This window comes from Oryx dammah, unplaced genomic scaffold (genome assembly GCF_014754425.2).
Source record: "Oryx dammah isolate SB20612 unplaced genomic scaffold, SCBI_Odam_1.1 HiC_scaffold_6, whole genome shotgun sequence".
Classification (NCBI taxonomy): domain Eukaryota; kingdom Metazoa; phylum Chordata; class Mammalia; order Artiodactyla; family Bovidae; genus Oryx; species Oryx dammah.
Genome location: NW_024070190.1, coordinates 35,167,890 through 35,189,673, shown reverse-complemented (window position 1 = coordinate 35,189,673; position 21,784 = coordinate 35,167,890). Strand labels below are relative to the sequence as shown.

General features: G+C 40.0%; 1 protein-coding gene across 4 annotated transcripts in view; it reads left to right on the top strand.

Moving 5' to 3' along the window:
- The window catches only part of MYPN (myopalladin), an 89,656-nt gene that overhangs the window by 13,867 nt on the left and 54,005 nt on the right, over nt 1–21,784 (top strand). For all 4 annotated transcript variants that reach the window (XM_040242219.1, XM_040242217.1, XM_040242218.1 and 1 more), the window contains 2 exons: nt 15,784–15,959; nt 19,214–19,265. In XM_040242219.1, the coding sequence (XP_040098153.1) occupies nt 19,258–19,265 (8 nt within the window). In that variant the 5' untranslated portion in view covers nt 15,784–15,959; nt 19,214–19,257. The remainder of the gene's footprint in view (nt 1–15,783; nt 15,960–19,213; nt 19,266–21,784) is intronic.

The window sequence follows — 21,784 nt, the reverse complement described above, 5'->3', positions numbered from 1 at the left end:
ATAAAGAAACAGGAAAACAAGAAACTCGACTTAGATTTCAATCAGGAGTGAGACAATTGGCCTAAGACATGGCAAAGGGTTGGAACAGCATAACAAATGGAAGTGTCTACCCTTCTCTATGCATGCCTGATGACACTCTCTGAGACTCTGGTCAGTGATGCTGGCAAGACGTCATCATAGCACCATGATGGATACCACTCAGTGGCATCTGCTCAGTCTAAGTAAGCTGGTGAGCACTCAAGTTATGGCACAGATACAGCTTACTTAGACTAGTTCTATCCATTCCACTAGTTTCTGGACATAGATTGGACCCTTTCAAAAAAATTAGACCCGGTCACTCAAGACTCATCCTCCCCATTCTTAATCATGACAATCTCAAACACAAAAAGGACTCGGGGGTCTTGTGAGAAAAATCACTCAGGAGAATTACAAAATACTCATTCCCCCCAAAACAAAGTAATATGGCGGTTACTCAGAAACTACTTAGTCAACCAATTAAATATTTACAAATTTAAGAGTGAAAGAAATGTACACAACTTCCATAGTGACAGCATTCATGCCTATATCCCAGCCACTGGTTTGATGGCAGGAAACTAATATGTATTCACTAAGTATTTTCTGAATTCATCACAGTAATCATATTAAGGTTAAGAAAAAACTTATGATTGTCTAAATAGACTGTTTTGATGTTGTTGTTCAGTTGCTAAGTTGTGCCCAGCTCTTTGCAACCCCATGGACTGCAGCATGCCAGGCTTCCCTGTCCTTCCCTGCTCAAACTCATGTCCATTGAGTCAGTGATGCTATCTAACCATCTCATCCTCTGCCATCCCCTCCTCATTTTGCCTTCAATTTTTCTCAGCATGAAGGTCTTTTCCAATGAGTCAGCTCTTTGCATCAGGTGGCCAAAGTATTGGAGCTTCAGCATCAGTCCTTCCAATGAATATTCAAGGAATATTACTTTGAATATTCAATGAAAATTATTTTCCTACATATAAAGTTCATATAACTCTAATCAGAAACCAAGTATACATACCTAGCTTTTACTCGAAACTCAGCACTGTGACCAATACAATGACAGAGGCAATATAAACATGTGTCCCTGCTCTCAAGGAACTTGCAACCTCAATTAAAGAAATCATCCTAACTACTCAATACTCTCGAAAGAATCTAAAAAAAGAGGGGAGATATATATATATGTATATAAACTGATATATATGTATATAAACTGATATATATATATAAACTGATTCACTTTGCTATACACCTGAAACTAACATTACATGTAAATATACTATATTACAATAAAAATGACAATAAAGAATTCACCCTAACTTTTATAGGACAATGAAGGGCTGGAGGACTAGATAGGTCAAAGAAGACTTCAGAGACATAAGGGAATTTTAGCTGAACCTTGAAGAAAGAAGAAGTTAAGTAGAAATTTAAATCATTTATTCATTCAACAAATAGCTACTGAGTTACTAAAGTGACTCATTGAGAGTACAAAACAATTGAGAGCTACTGGAGGTCAGGGACCTTGTTTTGAAACCAAGTGCGAAACTATTCTAAGAGGGTAGCTCACAGTCTAATAGAGCAATCAGACATACGATCAAAACACTGCAATACTGTGTAATAAGGGCTGTAACAGAAGTATGCATGGAATGCAATAGCAGCTCAAAGGAAGATTGATATTTGGCCTAAAGGGTAGGATGAAGGAAGTGTTGATGCTGGAGGTGCCACTTCAGTTGAGAAAACTTAAGGTGGAAGAGGAAAGCAAGTGGAAAGACCCAGAGACAAATGTTTTCAGGGAACTGCAAATACTTGGCTATGTGAGGATCATGGGACAACAGGTGAGGAAAGATAAGAGAAAAGACAGAAGAAGTAGGCAGAGGGACAGGTCCTTTTAGGCCAGGTCAACTCAATATGTTTATATAAAAGTACAGATGCTGGCAGAGTAATATGTTTAGATGACAGTGAGGAGACTGACCTAACTGGACAAGAGCGGAACCAGATGATTTCGAAAAGCCTTGAAAGCAAAGTAGAATAGTTCTGACTTGGTTTCAAAATCAAGTGGAAAGCATTTAAGGTTATATATAAGGACATACCAAGATAAAAGGGAGAATTTAAGTAGAATAGGTCTGGATGAATGAGTTAGACCCTAAACAAACGGAGCCCCAAGGGCACTTTGGAGGCTGCGAAAGGTATTCCAGGCATCAGACACGCTGATATCAGACTGGGGTAGGGGCTGTGGGAAAGCACAGAAAAGCTGTGAGGGAGCAATATTTAGAAGAAAAGAAACCAGGCTGAACTTGGTGACTGACTAGATAGGAAGGACGAGTAAAAGACTGACTCCCCAAGTTTGAAGCTGGGGACCTCAGAGAACCCCGGGGTCACTGTCAAGGTCTGAGAAACTGGAGGAGGTGGATGATTTGAGTCTGAGGAGATGGAGGGACCACATCCAATAGATAGAAACGTAGGACTGAAGGGCAAACGAGAGGGTAGTGGAACTGGAGACATTCCAAGGAATGCCCTGGACACTGGGAAATTTGGACACAGTATCTCTGGCATTACAAAGGGACTATAAATACAGGTAACGTTTGGAACTAACATCCAGTTATGCTAGGCTGGGGCAGGTTTTTTCCAACCTTCTTTTGGCAGTAATTCCTCCTCCCATTTTTCTCCTCACAATAAATATGTTATGTTACCCCAATACATACTTTACACACACACACACACAGATTTCTTAAAGATGAGATTAGTGTTTCTGGGGTTGAAGAGGATTGGGGTGGAGGAAGCATGCAGTCCTGCCTGCTTGCTCACCACTGAAACTCCTAAAGCATCTCCATAGAACCCAAGAGCACAGATTTTGACTGAGAGAATGCCTTTAAAAATGCATTATAAGAATGAGGTGCTTTGGTTTGCCATAAAGGAAAACAGTACAGTCAAAAAGAAAAGTATCCTTTTCTCTATTTTTGCAAGAAAATATAATGCATATACCTGGCAACTGAGGTCTAACCTTGTATGTATGTGTCTTGGTGTGTTCTCCATATTTTACCCATGTTTCTATAATTCTAGTTTAGCAGACTGAAAAATCCTTTTGGCCTATATTTGTTGATTTCCACGTTGACTGGGAAGAAATTGTGTTGTAAGGGTAGGATCTTGTATCATTAAAGCTAGCTGTTTTTGATAGCTTGTTAATTTTGGACATAGCTTCATTGGAGGAGCTGAAATACACTCATGCGTTACCCACAGATGAAAGAGTCTGCAGGAATTCACAGCAAATGGCCATGATCCCTTTTTGTATCCTGACTCGAAATTCTTTTCCCAGGAATGTACAGCTGGGTCACACTAAGTATGTTTCCTTGTACATAGCCCTCTGAAGCAGTAAAAATTTACCTTTTATAGATGCTGATGTCTGATTTGGCTGTTAAGTTTTGCTATTGCTACTTCTGGACATTTGCCTGTGAATGCCACGCTGAGGAATAAAAAGGAAGTAAATCAGTTATAAAGACAAAGGATATTTTAAATTATATAAAATATAAATAATTATATATGATATGTAATGTAAAATATTATATAAGTATTTTTAAATGTTACATTATTTAGGGGCTTTTCCTTCTACCCTTTGGGGCAATCTAGATACCTTCATTTACTCATTCATGCAACAAATGTGAAGTGTCTATTATGTGCCCTGTACTCCTAGAGCCAATAAGATTATAGCAGCGAACAAGGAAAATCCCCTGCCTTCATGTATCTTGAAAGAAAAGTGAAGTCGCTCAGTTGTGTCCAACTTTTTGCAACCCCATGGACTGTAGCCTACCAGGCTCCTCTGTCCATGGGATTTTCCAGGCAATAGTACTGGAGTGGATTGCCGTTTCCTTCTTCAGGGGATCTTCCCAACCCAGGTCTCCCAGGTCTCCCGCATTGTAGACAGACACTTTACCATCTGAGCTACCAGAGAAGCCCTGTATCTTAGGGTCTAGTAAAGATTACAGGCAAAAATCCCACAGTGATTACATTATCATAATTGTGATAAATATAAAGGAGAGTGCATATAGCAAAGGGACTAAACCTTGTGAATGGACTAGGGAAGGTTTGCCTAAAAGTATTTAGGCTGAGACAGAAAAGATGATGAGAGGTTAGCCTAGCAAAGTGGGGTTTACAGAAAAGTGTTGCAGGGTGAAGAGATAACGTATATGAGGCAGTGAGACAATGATTGACTTTACAGAACTGAAGGAACTAATGACACCAGACTATGAAGAATAAGGAGGAAATGGTTTGGGGTAAGTTCAGAGAACAGGGATAGAGACTCCCTGTTCAAAAGCCTCCCAGAACAAGCTACTCAAAGTGGGTCCCTGGACCAACAGGTCAGCATCACTTGGAATCTTGGTGGATATGCAAATTTGCAGCTTCTACCTCAGACCTACTGAATTAAGCTCTCTAAAGGGCAGGCCCAGACATTTGTGTTTTAACCAAACTGCTGTTTGTTTCTGTGCTAAGAACTTTTGCAGTCTCTTTGGAGACCTCCTCACCCAGGGGGACTGGCCCTTGACTCTATTCCTGAAGCCAGATGTTGCAATCTCTACTTAAGGTTCTAACATCTGCTTCTCAGTCCTACTCCTCAGTACACTCCTCAAAGGCTCTTTCTGTTGATATCACCTCACCTGAGCTGGTCATCCTTTGAGGTAGGGTCTGTTGTCAGACAGAAACCAAGCTACCTTGTGTGGTATCCATTTGGCCCATGGGAAAACCACAGCTCTGCCCTCGCACACTTTGGCGATGTAGGCTGCTTCCGGTGCAACCCTCTCTTCTTGCTCTTCCCTCTTGTGCTGTGCTTAGTTCTCAGTTGTGTCTGACTCTTTGCGACCCCATAGACTGTAGCCCGCCAGGCTCCTCTGTCCATGGGGATTCTCCAGGCAAGAATACTGGAGTGGGTTGCCATGCCTTTCTCCAGGGGATCTTCCTGACCCAGGGATCGAACCCAGGTCTCCCACATTGTGGGCAGATTCTTTACTGTCTGAGCCACCAGGGAAGCCCTCTTTCCTCTTGGGCAATGCTAAATATCATTTCACTTTGAAAGTTTTCAAGGCAAGAGTTGGGTGAAACTTCTGTGCTGCCACCAACTCCAGGGGCTACAATGTGAGATCTCCAAGGAATTCCATAGAAGGCCCTGTCATGTGGCCATTGACCTTCTCTGATCAATCTCCCAACCTCCTCATCTCTACTCCCAAAATGGACAAGGATCACCAGACTGAACTTCCTGAATTGCTCTAGAAGTGCATTTTTAAATAAATACTGAAGAATATCTGGAAGTACAGATACGGTATAAGAGTAATGGCACATCTATCCGTGTGCCCACATCAGTATTATTTTTAAGTTGAGTGTCTTCTTGATCCTGTCCCTTCCTCCTCCCCTTAGAGGTAACTACTAGCCCAAATCTTGTGTTTTCTCTTTAAATTTTTCGTAACAGTTTTTCTTCAGTTTAATAACATATCCTTATGTTCCTAAGCAATACTGGAACAGAAGTATTTACTGGTGGAATGACAGAAAATCCTATGTTGTGGCTGTTGTTCAGTCACCCAGTCATGTCCAACTCTGCAACCCCAAGGACTGGAGCACGCCAGGCCTCCCTGTCTCTCACCATCTCCCGAAGTTTGCCCAGGTTCACATCCATTGCATCGGTGATGCCATCTAGCCATCTCATCTTCTGACGCCCTCTTCTTCTGCCCTCAATCTTTCCCAGCCTCAGGGACAGAAAAGCCTATATTTACATTAAAATAAGTCAAGGTGGGACAAAATAGAATATATAAAAAGCACATTTGCTATTTGTTGATAATTTGTTGAAGCTAAGTGATATGTACGTAGGGGTTCATTACATAGTCTTTCTACTTTGTGGAAGTTTTTAAGCTCCCATAATAAAGTTTTGGGTTCTACCTGCCAATGCAGGAGAACTAAGAGATGCAAGTTCAATCCCCGGGTTGGGAAGACCCCCTGGAGGAGGGCATGGCAATCCACTCCAGTATTCTTGCCTGGAGAATCCCATGGACAGAGGAGCCTGACAGGGTCCATAGGGTCACAGAGTCAGACACAGGTGAAGTGACTTAGCATGCATGAATGCATAATAAAGTTTTTAAAAAATGGTAAATTTTACATGTTGTAACGTGCTTATGTGAGTAGAATCATAATGTATGTATTATTCTGGTACTTGAATTTTTTTCTAAAAAGTATATCCATATGTTGTGTGTAACTCTAGTTCATTCATTTTCATTACTATACAATATTTTACTGTAAGGCTAGAGAATTGTATTATTAATGTACATTTGGGTGGTTATCAGCTTTTTCCCTAATATGAACAATGTTATTATAAATGGTCTAGTATATTCTCCTGGTGCATGAGTATATTTAGACATGGAACTGCTGACAGAGCGTATACAACTTCACTTTATAATTACACCAAATTATTTTCCAAAGGAATTGTTTCAATTTACACTCCCACCAATATTATATAAGAGTTCTGGTTTTTCTACATCATTGCCAACATGGGTTTATCAGACCTTTTAATTTTGCAGATCTGATGGGTATGGTATCTGATGAGTATGAAGGTTTTTTGTTGTGATTTAAATTTTCATTTCCACAGTTACTAATGAGATTGAAAATTTCAAAAATATGTTTATTGAACATTTAGCGTTCATTTTCTATGAAGGGCCTGTTTACATCTCTCACTCGCTTTTTCTATCAGTTTGTTATTTTCTTATTGATCTGTAAGAATTTTAAAAATATGATTAGGAGACTAACATATGATATTATGTTATGAAAATATTCTCTCTCAGTTTGATTTGTCTTTTTATTTATGGTATCATTTGATAATTAGATATTTTTAACTTTAGTATCAAAGTTTCCTTCATGGTTTTTAGTTTTTATAGCTTGTGCCTAGTTTACCAAGAATTTTCTACCTCGAAGAACTCAATAAATGTTAATAAAATTTAAAGCATAGACATACCCTCCCAACTTGTACCTCCATACTCCCATGTGTGAAATATAGCCAGTGGACGTGAAGACTTAAGTTTGTTACCTCAGGAGTGGTCAAACAGGACATACAAAACATTGAATTGTTTTACAAAATCTGACATAACTTTGAGTCCTGGTAAAAAGTATCTACTGTTATTTTACTGTCCAATGTACTCCAGTTGCACTTTCTATATGAAGTGATGCATGGAGAGAGTGAAGATGTCATTAAGAATTGGGTTGGCAAAAAAATGGATTCCAGTTTTTCTATAACATCTTATGGAAAAACTTGAATGAACTTTTTGGCCAACCCAAAAAGTAAACTACCATTTAGCTGTTTCAGGCCTTACACTCTTTACTGAAGAGATCAGGCATCCTCAGTGAAGACCCAGCACAGCCATAAATAAATAGATAAAAATAGATCAGGCATCTAGTCCCCAAGCCTTCTTGAAAAATGAAAATAAAACAGACTTAAGGCTATAATAATCCTAATTTGAATTCATTCATTTAACATCTATACAACAAATGTTTTTTGGGAACAGCTCTGATGTGTCATACCCTGTGCAAGGAACCAGATAAACAAGCAGTAAATCAAACATGTATGATAATCTCTGCCCTGTGGTGTTTATTGTCCAGTAAGGGGAAGAGATATTAAACAAATAAACCAATGAGTAAGCTTATAATTATAAGTGATATGTAGGTTCTGTGAAGTAAACAAACAGGGTATTAGAAGAGGGAGCAATAAGAGGTGGGACAGAGACACTGGAAAGGCTAGGGCAGGGTTAAAGGAAGAGTCTGAGTAATCGTTCTTTTAAAGAGCATTATTACTGGTGAGTCAGAATAACACATTCATATTATGTTTAGGAGTTGATAATGTGTTAAAACAATGAGTCATGATATTTAGCCACACCACATTTTAGACAAAACAGTACCCTAAGAGCCGAATGGTGATCTGCAGCTTAAAAGGCCAGATAAATCTGAAAAATGTGTCTCCTCAGTGTCTTCATTTCCAGGCCTGGTAACTACCCAAATGACCAGGTCTGGCAAGCTGTCCTTAGTGCATTAAAGATGGATCCTTCTTTATCGTTTGGACTTGTTCCATTTCCCCAGATCACTGACTCAATTCTGCTGAGCCATGAATCACGCCTGGCACCCACTGCCACTCTGTAAGTGTCATGAGGATTTGGAGTTCTAAAAACATGCAGCTGGGCAGGGTGCTTACATGAAAGCATTCCCTAACATGGATAGACATCGGAGGAGAGCATGTTTCCTCCTGACCCTCAAAAGTCTTCAGCGTAGCTGGGTACATTTTAATATGTTTTTCAGAAGGTAGCCTGACCAGTGCATTATTTCTGAGTGGGTCATGGTGTTAAAGTAGGAGTGACGACGGTTACTGGCTGTCCTTTGGGCTGGCTGAAGCCATCCTGGGCATCTGAGTAAAGACAAAAATGCTTCTGACGGAGAGTTTGGGCATTTGAATCACTCCACTTATCACCTTCAGGCTGTCCAATTGCTCATAGATGTTTCCACTCTCATTTTGGTAAAGAAGAGAAACGTTATCTAAAGAAACAACACAACCTTGTAACATTTACATAAGGGAAGGTATTTGTATATCTGTTTTGAAATAGTTATTCATATTTGCATTATCAAATGAATAAATGTACATTGCTTTAAAAGTCAAATAATATTTTTTTTGAAAAAAGACCACTTTCAACTCTTTTGGCAGTTTCCTATTTATTCATCTCTGAATTTCTAAACAATATGCCAGTGGTTCTCAAACTTTTTGTTCTCAGGACCCCTTTACGATCTGAAAAGTTATTGACACCCAAAAGAGGTTTTATCTATGTGAATTATATCCATAATTATCATAAGTTAAAATTGAGAAATATTTTAAACTGTTATTTTGAAATGAATAAGAAAAAACTATGATAAACACCCTCACATAAATAATTTTATGAAAAAATAACTGTATTTCCCCTCAAATTTTGAGTTACAAGAGTGGCATTGTTTTATGCTTTTTACAAATCTCTTTTAAAGTCAGGCTTAACAGAGAACAGTTGGATTCTCATATTTGCTTCTGCATTTGGTTTGTTGTGATATGTTTGGGTTGAAGTTAATTTTTAAAATATGGTATTGTACAGGTATGTAGTTAGAAACAGGAGGGATATTTTAATAGACTTATCAGATAATGTGGCTATTCTAACTTGATATTACATGAAAATTCAACTAGGAGTAGTTTCTGAAAGGTTAGTTGCAGTATGAAATCTGAAACCATACCAATGAACTTTTGTACCCTGCTATAATAAAACCCTTTGTCTCTCTTGAACTTTGAATGGATAACATCACGCATAGGTCATTTTGAAAACAAAATCTTCCAAATTTTGACACATTTTATTATATAATATTTTAAAATCATATTTGTTAATATCATCACTGATTTCACCAAAAATCTTTTTGCATATTGGGAAGCCCTAAACTCATTATGGGAGATACAAGCTTTCCAAAACTCTAATTTTTCCTTAAAAGTTCCAGTTTTTTCCTTGGCAACAAATGTTATCAGTTATTTTTGCTTGAAAAAACAGCCTTACCTCCTTCATTTTTTGAGAAAATGTCTGCTAAATACCCAAATCTGAATAACCATAATTTGTCAGCTGTTCTTTCAAGATATTGTTTCATGCATTAGGTGCTTAGTTCAACTTTAAAAACCACACAAGTGCTCTTCCATATTCAGTAGAAATGCTGTGTGCTACCTCCTATTTCACCACTCAGAATGCTAAAAAGATGTGGACTCAAGGTTGAGGTGACTTTTACTGCTTAATCAATGACATTTTTAAGTGAACCTGGATTTTTTTTTTAAACTGCAAGTGTGACAATGGAAAACACAGTAACCACTCATCAGCTTTATGCTGCTAAAGCACCCACAATTTTACCCACTGTGGCTTTTGCACCATCAGTGTAAATATTAACACAGTAAAAAGGCAAATAATATCTTAGTATTATATGAAAATAGTTTTGTCTTCATAGAAAGTGAAAAGAACCGCTATACTATGCTTGTAAACCACAACTGCTTGGTATGTTAATGCTATTTTTTCTTGACTTCCTGTTCCAGAAGATGGTGGGTTAGCAACCCTTCACCAAACCAGAACTTCCGTTGTTCCTTCCTTCATTGCCTCATATCACACTGTTGTTTTAAAAAAAATTAATGTATAACTTCTTGTTACTATGTAAGTATGATTTTCTGCCAAATCCAGTACGGAGAAGTGACTGTTTCCTTGCCTGTACAACTGTTTTCACCTGGAGTTGATGACTGTATTGTTTTTATGTGCTTGGCTCTCTGGTCTTGTCACAATTTGTCTCAATTCTCCAATACCTTTGTAAAACATGTCCTATTAATAAATAGTCTGTTCCATGCAGTTAAGCCACCAAGCCCATTTGTTTTTTCCCTGGAGAAACTCCTCCTGAAGCCCCTTTTCCTCTTGCTCCAATATGGAGCAGCTGCTCATGCAGCCAACAACTCAGCCTCCATCCTAGGGCATCTCTTAACTGCTCAGAAGAAAAGATGTGGCCTACTGTGGGAATATAAATAGTCATTTTTTAAATCTGAAATCAGTGACTCTATTTTAAGCTCTGTATCTCCTCCCCTATTCTTAATGTTTCCACCAAACTTGCATCTCCAAATCCTGTAACTTTCTGGGGTTCTACTGCACAAATTGTCTTCTTCTCAATGACATCCCCAAGTAGGCACCTGGTATTCAGATTTTTCAACTCTCCTGGCTTCTCATTCTGCTTTCCACCTTTCAAAAGTGATTGAGGTCTGAGGTCTGCTCTTGTCTCCCTCCCCAGTCTTTTGGTCCTTGTGATTTTTTTAAATCCCTTTAAAAATCTCCTTTATTCTCATGTTAGGGTCATTTCCAGTGGAAATGTTTGTCTGGATGACCACTATTTGTATTTACAACTACACATACTCTGAGGGTGTGCTCCTTCAAGTTCCATGGGGTCTTGCTGAGACTGATGCTCTGGGAGACTTAGGGACCCATTTCAGCAGCTGCCACAACAGAGCAAACACTGGCATAGGATTTAATGAAAGCAAATAACAAACTACTCACAAAATATTAATGATCAATTATTTCCATCATCTGTTCTTTCAACAAATCCAACACTTATTTTCTGCATGCTATTACTATGTGCCAAGATGTTGTCATAGGTGTGGGATTATATTCGTAAGACTGATAAGATCCTCTAACGGACTTTACAGCATAGTAGGAGAAGCAAACAATAAGAAAATAAGCAAGCATGTAAGATAATTCAGATAATAATAAGTGCTATTATATTCGTAAGACTGATAAGATCCCCTAATGGACTTTACAGCATAGTAGGAGAAGCAAACAATAAGAAAATAAGCAAGCATGTAAGATAATTCAGATAATAATAAGTGCTGTGAGGATAACACAAGAGAATAATCTGATGGTGTCTGCGGATAAAGAAGCTACACTAGGAAGAGAAAGTGACAATTGAACCGAGGGCTGACTGATGAGAAGGGCCTGTTTTTATAAAGACTGGGGGATAAAGATTTTAGGAAGTACAAAAATCCTAATATGGAGAGTAGTTTAATGAGTTCAGAGAATAGGAAAAAGACCAGTGTGGTTGCAACATAGTGAAGGGAGAATGATGGGAGAGGAGATCCAGAACTAAAAGAGGGCAGGTTTAGATATTATCCCAAGTGGAAGTGTTAATTGAAACTAAGGGATGAGACAATGGCCAAAGGAGAGCGTGTATAGAATGTATAGAAAACTGTACGAGCTTGTCAGGTACCATCTCTACATACAAAGGAGCTTAAAATTTAGTGAAACTGGTGAGACAAATTCTCCCAAATCGACAATAATCAAAGACAGGGTATAATCAAAACTTGCATGACATAATATAGGTTTTTTAAAAAAGTAAAGTGACACACACACAAAAAAGTAAGGTAACAATCACTGAGAATTGATGGTAAAAGGTGCTTTGCGTAGGAGGTGATATCTAAGCCAAACTAATGGATGAGCTATATTTGCAGTAGCTGAAAGGTGAGGAAGAGAATCTCAGAAAGAGAAAGACATGAACAGAGGCTTGAATGTAGAGGTGAATATGATGTATTTATGGAACAACAGAGGAAAGTTTATCTCTTGAAAAGTCATTGAATAGATGAGTTTTCTTAAACGCTTTAGAATCTTGCTTTACAAATGGTGGGAGGGAAAGGTTCAAGCATTGAATGGTTAGATCTGAAATTACAAGAAAGATTAGCAATTGCCAGGACTCCTTCATTCTTGCCATTGAATAATGGTAATGCCTCCTCCCCAATTACTTCTTATGATGATGCTGATTAATAATTATTACTTAAATATGGAAACAATTATAAAAGGGGTACACTGAGACATCTCACATTTGTCTTCATTCATCTTGTTTCCCCTCACCCCAATAGGAAGCCACTTTGATTTTCACTTTATTGTTTCAGTTTTATGTATATGCAAACAACATGGCTATATCTGATTTTTTGCCCCCTGGGTTAACATCCTTGTCCTACTGTAACAGAGCATCACAAACTGGATGGCTTTCACAGCAGAAATGTACTGTCTCACAGCTCTAGAGGCTAGGAGTCCAGAATCAAACATCAGCAAGGCCGTGCTCCATCTGAGATTCCAAGTGGGCTCCTTCCTAGTCTTTTCCAGCTTCTGGTGGTGGCGTTCCTTGGCGTTCCTTGGCTTGCAGCTGCATCACTCCAGTTTCTACCTGTGTTATCATGTCATTTTCCCTGTATGTCACTGTCCTCACTAGAAGTTGTTCTCTTCTTGAAGAACTCCACTCATATTGGATTCAGTTCAGCTCAGTTCAGTAGCTCAGTCGTGTCCGACTCTTTGCGACCCCATGAATCGCAGCACGCCAGGCCTCCCTGTCCATCACCATCTTCCGGAGTTCACTCAGACTCACGTCCATCGAGTCCGTAATGCCATCCAGCCATCTCATCCTCGGTTGTCCCCTTCTCCTCCTGCCCCCAATTCCTCCCAGCATCAGAGTCTTTTCCAATGAGTCAACTCTTCCCATGAGGTGGCCAAAGTACTGGAGTTTCAGCTTTAGCATTATTCTTTCCAAAGAACACCCAGGGCTGATCTCCTTTAGAATGGACTGGTTGGATTTCCTTGCAGTCCAAGGGACTCTCAAGAGTCTTCTCCAACACCACAGTTCAAAAGCATCAATTCTTTGGCGCTCAGCTTTCTTCACAGTTCAACTCTCACATCCATACATGACCACTGGAAAAACCATAGCCTTGACTAGATGGATTAGGGCCATACTAATAACTTCTTCATAACTTGATCTTATCTGCAAAGACCTTATTTCCAAATAAGGTCATATTCCCAAGTACTTAGGACTTCAACATATCTTTTGGTGGGGGAATAATTCAATGTATAACAACCCACAATTCTTATACAAAAGCTAACCCTCTCCATGTACTATTTCATACCTTACTGTTAAATTCTTCACTATATATCTTCAGGTTCTTTCCATATGAGCATAGTGATCTTTCCCATTCTCTTTCTAGAGCTGCATAGTGCTCAATTACGAGGCTGTTCCAGAGTTTATTTCATCAGTCTCCTAGTGATAGACATTTGGGTCATTTCCAACCTTATGCTGTTTAAATAAGTAACCTACACATTTGTCATTTTGTATGTATGCAAGTGTATCTGTAGGCTTTCTTGGTGGCTGAGTGGTAAAGAATCCACCTGCCAATACAGAAGACACAGGTTTGATCCCTGGGTCAGGAAGAGGCCCTGGAGAAGGAAACGGCAACCCACTTCAGTATTCTTGCCCGGGAAATCCCATGGACAGAGGAGCCTGACAGGCTACAGTCCATGGGATCACAAAAGAGTTGGATATGACTTTGCGACTAAACAAGTGTAGCTGTATGATAGACTCCACAAGTGGGACTGTTGAGTCACAGGATAAATGTAATCTGTAATTTTGGTAGACACTGCCATATTTTCATAGGGGTTGTACCATTTTGCATTCCTACTAGCAGTGTATGGGGAGGGGTTAAACTTCCAGGCTTTTGCCAATCAATATCATGAACAATGATATTTCCATGCAGTTTATTTATTGACTGTGCTGGATCTTCATTGCTCTGCAGGCTTTTCTCTAGTTGTGGCAAGTGGAGGCTATTCATTTTGGTGGCTTCTCTTGCTGCGGAGCACAGGCTCTAGAGCATTCAGACTTCAGCAGTTGCGGCACATGGGCTTAAAATAGTTGGGGCTCCTGGGTTCTAGAACACAGGCTCAGTCGTCACCCCATGGCATGTGGGATCTTCCTGGACCAGGGATGGAACCCCTGTCTCCTGCATTGGCTGGCGGATTCATTATCACTGAGCCACCAGTAAAACCCCGATTTCCATGTGATTTTAAGATCTTTTCCTCTTATTACATACCTTCACATTTTAAACATTATTTTATGCATTACTTAGTGTAAACTTCTGGTGAAAAACTTTCATAATAAAAATTTCTAACCTCAAGTATATACATCAAAATAAAATACCATAACATATAGAAATCTATTTAACTTAGGTTATTTGCCAGAACTGGGTCACTCCTAGGAAAATACAAGCCATCCCCCTTATCTGATGAATCAAGTAACCAATCAAAATAACTTTCATTTAGCTAGGTCTGATGCAATTTTGTGGCATCTGGTCCCATCACTTCATGGGAAATAGATGGGGAAACAGTGGAAACAGTGTCAGACTTTATTTTTTGGGCTCCAAAATCACTGCAGATGGTGATTGCAGCCATGAAATTAAAAGACGCTTACTCCTTGGAAGAAAAGTTATGACCAACCTAGACAGCATATTCAAAAGCAGAGACATTACTTTGCCAACTAAGGTCCATCTAGTCAAGGCTATGGTTTTTCCTGTGGTCATGTATGGATGTGAGAGTTGGACTGTGAAGAAGGCTGAGCGCCGAAGAATTGATGCTTTTGAACTATGGTGTTGGAGAAGACTCTTGAGAATCCCTTGGACTGCAAGGAAATCCAACTAGTCCATTCTGAAGGAGATCAACCCTGGGATTTCTTTGGAAGGAATGATGCTAAAGCTGAAACTCCAGTACTTTGGCCACCTCATGCGAAGAGTTGACTCATTGGAAAAGACTCTGATGCTGGGAGGGATTGGAGGCAGGAGGAGAAGGGGACGACAGAGGATGAGATGGTTGGATGGCATCACGGACTCGATGGACGTGAGTCTGAGTGAACTCCGGGAGTTGGTGATGGACAGAGAGGCCTGGCGTGCTGCGATTCATGGGGTCGCAAAGAGTCGGACACGACTGAGCGACTGAACTGAACTGAACTGATGCAATTTTGTAGTAGGGAATGAATGTTCAACTTTAACTTCACAAACCTTTAATATCCCTTAGATTCCTTCCAAATAAGCTTACGTAGCACTTACCAAATGCATACTATCAAATGCTGTAGGTCAAGTTCCGCGCAAAAGACGTGCTTGCCGTGGTTGGCAGTGTTCGAAATCGCTTCATCTTCTTTCAATTGTATCATTCTTAATAGGAGCTGCTTTCTAATTTCCCGAATATAGTGTCACTGTGACTTGAATCCTGCTAGCTCTTCTCATTGTTACAACCAAATTATATCATAATATTGGATCATTTAATGTTTTGACTCCAAGTTTGCCACAATTTTCTTCTTAGGGAACATCTGGAGCCATTTATGTTATTACTTCTCACATTTCAATCATGCCAATATTCTTCCTTGCAGGTGGTACTGTGAAGGCAAGGAGCTTGAAAATTCCCCAGACATTCACATCTTCCAGGCAGGAAATCTGCACTCACTGACCATTGCTGAAGCCTTTGAAGAGGACACTGGACGTTATTCCTGCTTTGCTTCTAACATCTATGGGACAGATTCAACTTCTGCTGAGATTTACATAGAAGGTAAAGCAAAGTCCTCTTGGAGCATGGTACCTACTAATAAGATATATAGTTATAATAAATAAGTTAAATACATAATAAATATTTATTGAGGGCTTGCTCTACCACACACTCTTCAGTGAGGAAAATAGCAGTGAGACAAATAGACAAAAATCCCCAGGTTCATGAACAGATGGCAATAGCACTGTTATGGGAGAGACAATAAATGAGATAAATAAAATATATACTTATGTGAGATACATGAAATAGTTCTAATCACAAATTCATTGTGTGTGTGTGTGTGTGTGTGTGTGTGTGTGTGTGTATGATAAAGGAGATGGTTCTCACACCAACAAACAATTTTTTCATGGCACCAATTTGGTTTCCTACAATTTAACTCAGTTCTGACCCATCTACCTGAAGATAGGGTCAGATCCAACAAGTTAAGAGCTCAGTCCCACAGGACTGCTCCTACCCCACTTCAGATGCCAATTACAGGTAGTAGGTGCCCAGCTTACCCACAACATCTGTCTGACTTGGCTACAAATCGGAGGTTCTCACAACCCCCTTTTCAGGTTCAATTAATTTGTTAGAGGTGCTCACAGAACTCAGGGAAACACTTATTTATGTTTGCCAGTTTACTGTAGGGTGTGATAAAGGATACACATGAACGGCCAGATGAAGCGATACACAGGGAGAGGTGTGGGAGGCTCCTGAGCACAAGGGTTCTGCCACTGTGAAGTTGCTGTGTATAGTCCTCCCAGTGTGCTTGTGTTCATCAACCTAGAAGTTCTCCAAACCCCACACTACTGGGATTTTATGGAGGTGTTCTCACACAGGCATGATCAACTCTTAACTCCATTTCCTGCCCTCTTCCCTTCTCTGGAGTATGATGTGGTAGGACTGAAAATTCCAAGCTTCTAATCACCTTAGGGCTTCCCAGGTGATGTCATTGGTAAAGAACCCGTCTGCCAGTGCAGAAGATAAAAGAGACATGGGTTCAATCCCTGGGTTGGAAAGATCCCCTGGAAGAGGGCATGGCAACCCACTCCAGTATTCTTGCCTGGAGAATCCTTTGGACAGACGAACCTGCTGGGCTACAGTCCACAGGATCACAGAGAGGTGGACATAACACAATTTAGCACACACACATACAATCACGGCTTGGTCTTCTGGGTGACCAGCCCCCATCCAAAAGCCATCTCAAGTCACCTCATTAGAACAAAGATGCTCCCAGTGCTCTCATCACTTAGGAATTTATTAGAGTTTTAGAAGCCCTGCGTCAGAGGCAGGGTTAAAGACAAATATTAGAGCAAGAGACGCTCTTAAGTGCTCATCACTTAGGGGGTTATAAGGGTTTTAGGAGCTCTGTGCCAGGAATCAGGGGCAGAGAGAAAAAATTATGTTTTCTGTTATCTTACAGTATATGTGAGCACTATGACAGGAAGTAGAAGGGACAGGGAGTATGTGAATGGACACACACACGTGTGTGTACAGATTGCTGGACAAGACCTAACTTACCATATGACATATAAACGCAGACCTGAAGGAAGTGAGGGAGTGAGTCACAGGGATATTCAAAGGAAGAATATGCTAGGGAGTGAAATCAGCAAGCATAGTGGCTCAGAAGAGGGAGTGTGGATGCCTTAGGTACAGAGATGAGCAGGTCAGAAGTTCAAGATGGGGTGGAGGTGGGCGGAGGCAGTGAGAAGATCACGTAGGTCCTCACGGGTCACTGCAAGGACCTGGCTTTTCCTCTGAGATAGGAGGCTCTGAAGGATTCCAGGCAGAGTTGTAACATGATCTGACTTAGTTTTTAACAGGGTCAGTCTGGCTCCCAGCTGAAAATATACCAAAAGGAGTCAAGCGTAGAAGCAGGAAGACCATCTCGGAGCCTTGGAGAGGCATTTATATCAGTACTAAACTTATATGACTAATTTTAGGGAGGAATCAATTTATGTACCATATATGTCGACCCAAGTTTTTGATCCTGTTTCCTCTCATCTGTGTTTTTCCTGGGAGCCATTCTTCTGTACTTTTATCATCTATAATACCTTATGCATGCCTTGCTTTTAGTGTTTAAATATTGTATTCTTATGGTATAAAGGTTAGAAATGTCTCATTCTTCTTTATATCTCTAATACCTTGTGTAGTACCAGGTACATAGTGGTTATTTAATAAACTTTTATTGAATAGATATATGAATAATGATACTAACAATGAATAATACATAAATAGATGCTATATTTTTTCATCCTCAAATTTTTGGAGTACATAAATACCTCCGGATTTAGTTTTGTGATATCTTCCTGGAATTCACTATCTTAAGAAACAAATCAGGGATCAAAGCTCTGCTAACAGTGCTGAGATTGGATTGCTGATTTTTTAAAATTTTTGGCAGCAGAGCTTCAAACACTCCCAACTCCCAAGATGAAGAGTGACTTGTTAATATTAGTACTGGACGGAAGGGCATCCACCTACACCTACAATGTTTGGAATCTAATGTAATCTCTTCTTTTATTTAATCTGTGTAGGCCAAGAGCAAGAGGATTTATGGACAATACAGAATGTCTGCAAACACTGCTCTGTTAATCTAAAGGTGTCAGCAGGTGTTTTATATAAAAGAACCCACAAAATTTTGGCCAGTTAATTTTTTTTTCTTTTATTTTTTGGCCATGCCTCATAGCATGTGGGATCTTAGTTCCCCGACCAGGGATCAAACCGGTGCCCATTGCAATGGAATCACAGCATCTTAACCACTTGACTGCCAGGGAAATCCCTACTGCTACTGCTAAGTCACTTCAGTCGTGTCCGACTCTGTGCGACCCCATAGACAGCAGCCCACCAGGCTCCCCCGTCCCTGGGATTCTCCAGGCAAGAACACTGGAGTGGGCTGCCATTTCCTTCTCCAATGTATGAAAGTGAAAAGTGAAAGTGAAGTCGCTCAGTCGTGTCCGATTCTTGGCGACCCCATGGACTGCAGCCTACCAGGCTCTGTCCATGGGATTTTCCAGGCAAGAGTACTGGAGTGGGGTGCCATTGCCTTCTCCAAGGGAAATCCTTGGACCAGTTAATTTTAATTCTGTCACTAATTAGGCATGTGACCTGACCAAGCACTTCAACTACTCAGGGTATAGTTTTTTATCTGTAAAATGGGTGTTAATTCAGGGAATCACTGAGTTTATTTCCAGGTCTAAACTTCTATAAATCTTCAAATGCCTAGGAGCCAGTTTAAGAAATTATCTTTACAATTACATGACTTGTTTTTATTTTTCCAGGGGTTTCTTCTTCAGACTCAGAAGGGGACCCTAACAAGGACGAAATGAATCGGTAATTCCAATTTTCTATCTTATTTAGGATCCTCAGGTCCTGAGAAAACTGCTAATTGTTTAGTAGAACTTGAAGAGTGGGGCTGCAGGGTATGACATCAGAAAAAAAAAATTGAGTGACTTTGGGTAAAAAGCTGTTTCTTTGCTTGTTGTTGCTTAAAAGATTAGTGTTCCCAATATTTTAAAAATGAAATATCACCTATAAAACACCATCATACTTATACCAAAAGAGTAAAAACAAATAATTCAGTGGTCAAAAAAAATTCATGTTTTATGACTAAAGAATATTACTCAAAAGAACAAACAATCTGGTGAGCCAAAAATATATGTATAAGTTATCTGGGCAAGTCATAACCTTTTTGCTAAAGTATTGGGTACTGAACAAAGTTACATAACTTTCCACAACCGTTGGCTAAGCATCTACTCTATACCTATAGAGTAGCACTGTATTTAGTGCTTTACTAGATGCACTGGGTACCAAGAAAAATCAGATGTCTCCTGCCTTCAAGAAGCTCACAGCCTAGTAGAGAGAAATATATGTATAGCAAATATAGCAAAAGATGTATACCATGTACATAGACAGTAAGAGTAATAACGTATAATAGGCTATGACAGAACTATGTGCAGGGTTTAAGGATTTGACACAAAGGACCCCTTATTGTTTGGGGAGGGAAGGAGATCAGGAAAGATGTCACAGAGCTGGTGACCCTAAGCTGGGTCTTAAAAGAACAGTAGGTGGTGATTCCCAAACAAGGGAGGAAAGGGTGTCTCAGGCAGAGGAAACTGGACAGAAAGCATAGGAACTAGAAACAGACACAACAGCCATCTCTTGAGACTTTCTGAAACATAGGCAATGTCTGAAAGAGTAAGGAGTTGTTAACTGAATTTGCATATTCTATCCTCTTCCACAGAGGGCAAGCTCCTTAAGGGTAGAAATCATGACTTATTCTTCAAACTGGGGGGCGGCGGTGGGGGTGGGGAGTATGCCTATTTTAGGCTTCCCTGGTGACTCAGATGCTAAAGAATCTGCCTGCAGTGTAGGAGATCCAGGTTCAGTCCCTGGGCCGGGCAGATCCTCTGGAGAAGGAAATTGCTATCCACTCCAGTATTCTTCCATGGAGAATCCCATGGACAGAGGAGCCTGGTGGGCTACAGTCCACGGGGTCGCAGAGTCGGACACAACTAAGCGACTAACACGCACATATCTACTTTGGAATGGCAAACTGCTTTTAGCTTTTGTTCATATATGAAAACTTATAACCAGAGTAAATTATTTCTCCGTTTAACCTTCTTCCTTGTCATTCTCATGGTTTCAGTTCAGTTCTTTCTTCATTCCTGTCCCTTTATGCCAATCACCTCCTTATAGGTGCACCGATCTTTTTCTCTCTTTTATAGTTTCCAGACCACAACCAGTTAAAAGATCATTCTGATCTTATCATTTTCTTGACTTAAAAAATTTTTGTCTATTGGAAAATAAAAATCAAACAAAACAAACAAAAGCATTAAAAAAAATCTCAACACGGGCATACAAAACTTCATTCACTAGAGTATCAGTCAGGCTTTCCTGCCCCTCCTCAACCATTCTCCCACCTCAGGCTCTTTACATGGCTGCCATTTCATTCTGTTCACTTTGCTAAGAATGACCTATCACTTCTGCCTGGCAAACTCTTATTTATCCTCCAAAACCCAGTCAAGTCACGTAATAAGCTCCTTCTCCACTGCATATCACTCCTTCCTCAAGGCTCTCATAACATGGCTTGCAAGCCTAATGGGTATGAATTTGACATACAAACTTAAATAAGAAATATCTCATTTGTTCATTTTCTTTAAATCTACTTGTGGTAGTTAGGATTTAGCTCCAGTTGGGTGTAAATAGACACCCCAAATAACAGTAACTTAAATAAGACAAATATTTTTCTCCTTTACATAAAAAATATGAATTTGGCTGGTAAAACAGCTCCACCTTGCACCGGACTCCAGTCTGCTTCCAGCTTTCTGCCTCTTTTCAAGATGTGGCCTCATCTTCTCAGTCTAAGATTGAAAGGAATAAAGGACATACCCAACCCCCCTTTTAAGGTCATCTCTCTTAAATTACATACAGCACTATCCTTCATATCCCATGACCAGGAAGTAGTCATGTGGCCACAGTTAGCGTCAAGGAGGGTTGGGAAATGCAATCTTTTTTTGGAGTAGCCATGGTAAGAAATCAGGGATTCTGTTTTTGTAGAAGAAGAAAATGGATGCTTCAGGAATACCAATAGCCTCTACATCATCAAATGATTCTGCTTCTGAGACCCCACTCTACCTGGCTCTGGGAAAATATTCAGTCATTATTGGGCATCCCTCTTGCCTCCAAGGCTTCCCTTGTGGCTCAGCTGGTAAAGAATCCACCTGTAATGTAGGAGACCTGAATTCGATCCCTGGGTTGGGAAGATCCCCTGGAGAAGGGAAAGGCTACCCACTCCAGTATTCTGGCCTGGGGAATTCCATGGACTGTATAGTCTACAGGGTCACAAAGAG